The sequence below is a fragment of the Octopus bimaculoides genome, chromosome 2 (genome assembly GCF_001194135.2).
Source record: "Octopus bimaculoides isolate UCB-OBI-ISO-001 chromosome 2, ASM119413v2, whole genome shotgun sequence".
Classification (NCBI taxonomy): domain Eukaryota; kingdom Metazoa; phylum Mollusca; class Cephalopoda; order Octopoda; family Octopodidae; genus Octopus; species Octopus bimaculoides.
In genome coordinates, this window is record NC_068982.1 from 121,926,737 (window position 1) to 121,930,192 (window position 3,456).

Consider the following 3,456-nt stretch of genomic DNA (forward strand, 5'->3'; position numbering starts at 1 on the left):
AGCAGATAGAAAGTCAGTACACGTGAGAGTTTTATACCAAGTTCTTGAGTACACAATTGGAAAGTCGTGTTGACTATGGTTGGAGATCTTGGTGGTCATCGTTGCTTGGTAGTTCAGTCTCCATGGCCGTATTTGTTCTTTAGTCGGGGTTCACCAGTTATAGGTTGGTAGTCCAGAATCCATGCTGCGTTTGTTTCTTCGTCGGGGTCACCACTTTATAGGAAAGTGGGTTATATGAACTTTTCAAGTTGGCTGCGTGTTTGAATCACGTCGGGGGTCACCACTTTATAGGAAAGTGGGTTATACATCATTAGATGTATACCTGACTTTCTTATATAATATTAAGATTTAACGGAACGCTGAACTCCAGACTATCAACTTAAACAACATTTATTCAGGTGGTAAATATATACATCTTTAGCTCTTGTTTGTTGTTAGAGCTTCTGTGTGTGTGTGAGCATTGTTGTTGGGACGTTGGTATGTAGATGTAAGCGAGCTGTCGAGCGTAAGTCCGAAAGATGGAGAGAGACAGCTAAACACGTCCATGCTCAATCGCTGGCCAGCAAGAAAGAGACAGATCAAAGCGGGAAAGCTTGGTATGTTGAATTCCACGCATGCGTGAGACTACGCATGTGCACGGCGTTACTACACTAATATTCCCACCATAAATACTACAATCATCATCAATACCACAACTTGTTACCACTATTACTAATACCAGTTACTATTATTACTAACATTAATACCACTAGTATTATCATTAATACTTCTACTATTACCGATACTATTACTAAATTGGGATCTTTTTTAAAACTGGGGCCACATTTTTCATTAACGAAACACTTTGAAACTTGGAACACTGGTAGAATGTGTCATATAAAACATCTTTTTCTCTTAGTCTTCTTTAAAAAAAAGAAATCCCTAAGTTATTCCATGTTAAAGTTGTCGTATTTCTGTAATTTCAACCAATCACTGACGTCCATTCATCCGATATACATTAAGTGCCGACTACATAAACAAACGATTCTGAAACAATTCTATCGGTGATAGGGTTAGGGTTAGGGTAAAACAGCAAATTTAAAAAGAAAAAAGCAAATAAAACGAAGCTATGGCTTAATCAGCCAAAGGAGTAAATATAAACAACTGAATACTTGTCAGTGATTGGTTGAAATTATCGAAATAAGACAATTTTTTACATGAAATAAATTCGAATACAAAAATATTTTTCTGTTCTATAACACAAAATAGATAAGTATACGAAGTTTGAAAGTCTTTCGGTACCAAAAACACTACGTAAAACATTAATGAAAAATGTGGCCCCCGTTTTAAAAAAGATCCCTAAATTAACTAATATAATCATCAGTACTAGTACAACTGCTACTATTACAACCAGCACTAATTCTATTGCTACTATTATCATGAATGTGGAGGCGCAATGGCCCAGTAGTTAGGGCAGCGGACTTGCAGTCACAGGATCGCGGTTTTGAATCCCAGACCGGGCGTTGTGAGTGTTTATTGAGCGAAAACACCTAAAGCTCCACGAGGCTCTGGCAGGGGATGGTGGCGAACCCTGCTGTACTCTTTCACCACAACTTTCTCTCACTCTTACTTCTTGTTTCTGTTGTACCTGTAATTCAAAGGGTCAGCCTTGTCACACTGTGTCACGCTGAATATCCCCGAGAACTACGTTAAGGGTACACGTGTGTGTGGAGTGCTCAGCCACTTGCACGATAATTTCATGAGCAGGCTGTTCCGTTGATTGGATCAACTGGAAACCTCGATGCCGTAAGCGACGGAGTGCCATCAACAACAACAACATTATCATGAATACCTTTGTTACTTGCACCAATACTACTATAATGATTACCTCTTTTATAGCTAAAATTTCAGGAGGGTTATCTGAGTAAATCCCACCTGCTTTATATCTTACAAAAGCAGAGACTCTTGTGCCTATAAAGGAAATAATTATACAGGAAATTTAATTTCCTAAGTTGCTAATCTTTCATTTCTAAATTGATACATGGCATTCTTTATTTTTCTGAATAATATAGCTAATAGCCAACATTTGCTTCAATCATTTCAGCTCCTTGGAACATGGTATGAAGTAGCACATTCTGATATCCCTGACCAAATAGGAAAGAGGGGTCCAAACCATACACATAGAGTTCAATTCTATGAGGACACAGATGGACATCTAAAACTTGGATATCAACATGATAGGTAAGTATTACATTACAATAGTAAGACAAGTGCCGTTACTATGGGACAGAGATATGGACATTGGTTAGAAATATATTAATAGTATGGCTGCTATATTAGACAACACAATATTACTATTGCATTATATTACACCACACAATACTACATAAGCTTTCCTAATCCCTATTATATTGTGCAAGCCATTCTAATACATTACACCAGACCAGCCATCCTATGACATTGTATCACACCAGCTCTTTATTAAATTATAAAACACCAGCTAAACTATTATACCATACCATCTATCTTATTACGGCACACTATATATTGTATTACATCACATCACACTAACTGTTCTATTACATCAAAACAGGTGTCACATTACACTGCGCCACACCAGTTATATGTATTGTTACATTACATTCTACCAGCTGTCCTTTCACATCATACCATGTTCAATTACATCACACTAATAATCATATTACATAACACCAAACCAACTGTTGTATTACATCTATCACATCACACCAGTTGCACTATTACATTATACCACACAGCTGTCCGATTATACCACACTGCATTTTAAACATCTGGCTGTTTCTCAGTCTGACATTAAATATCTAACCAATAGTACATGACTCCAAATAAATACTTTGAACTGGGCAATACAAATACAAGAAAGCAAGTTGTTTTAAAGTGTAGTGCAATCTACATCTCTCTTTCTTTACCTATCTCTGATTCAGTTGTTTCTGTCTCTCTCTCACTCAAACCTTTCATCACCTCCAATGCCCCCTCCTCTCTCAATGCACTCAGTCCACTCTGCAGGGTGGTTGGTGTCAGGAAGGGCATCCAGCCATAAAAGTCATGCCAAAACAGACACTGAAGTCTGGTGCAGTCTTCTGCCTAGCCAGCTCCTGTCAAACTGTCCAACCCATGCCAGATTGGAAAGTAGATGTTAAATGATGATGATGATGTTCAATCTTGTATCATAACAGTATTCCTCTTCTCTAAATAATCTATGCTATTCTTGTTTCTTTCAGCAACAAGACAGACACTTCTGGTGCATTTGTTGGTGACATACAACCTCAATGTGTTTATAGTCTCAGTGGACATTTTACATCGAAGTACACATTTTCTGCACGTAAGAGATCAGATATTGCACATAATATTATAAATATATATCCTGTGTTACATTTGATGTGAACTCCTTTCTCTCTCTCTCTCTCTCTCTCTCTCTCTCTCTCTCTCTCTCTCTCT

General features: G+C 37.6%; 1 protein-coding gene across 1 annotated transcript in view; it reads left to right on the forward strand.

Annotated features, from left to right (window-relative positions):
* LOC106871838 (uncharacterized) overlaps positions 1 to 3,456 on the forward strand; it is a 45,892-nt gene that overhangs the window by 38,955 nt on the left and 3,481 nt on the right. Inside the window, exons 15-16 of the mRNA XM_052965558.1 lie at positions 2,084 to 2,220; positions 3,240 to 3,340. Of these exons, the coding sequence (XP_052821518.1) occupies positions 2,084 to 2,220; positions 3,240 to 3,340 (238 nt within the window). The remainder of the gene's footprint in view (positions 1 to 2,083; positions 2,221 to 3,239; positions 3,341 to 3,456) is intronic.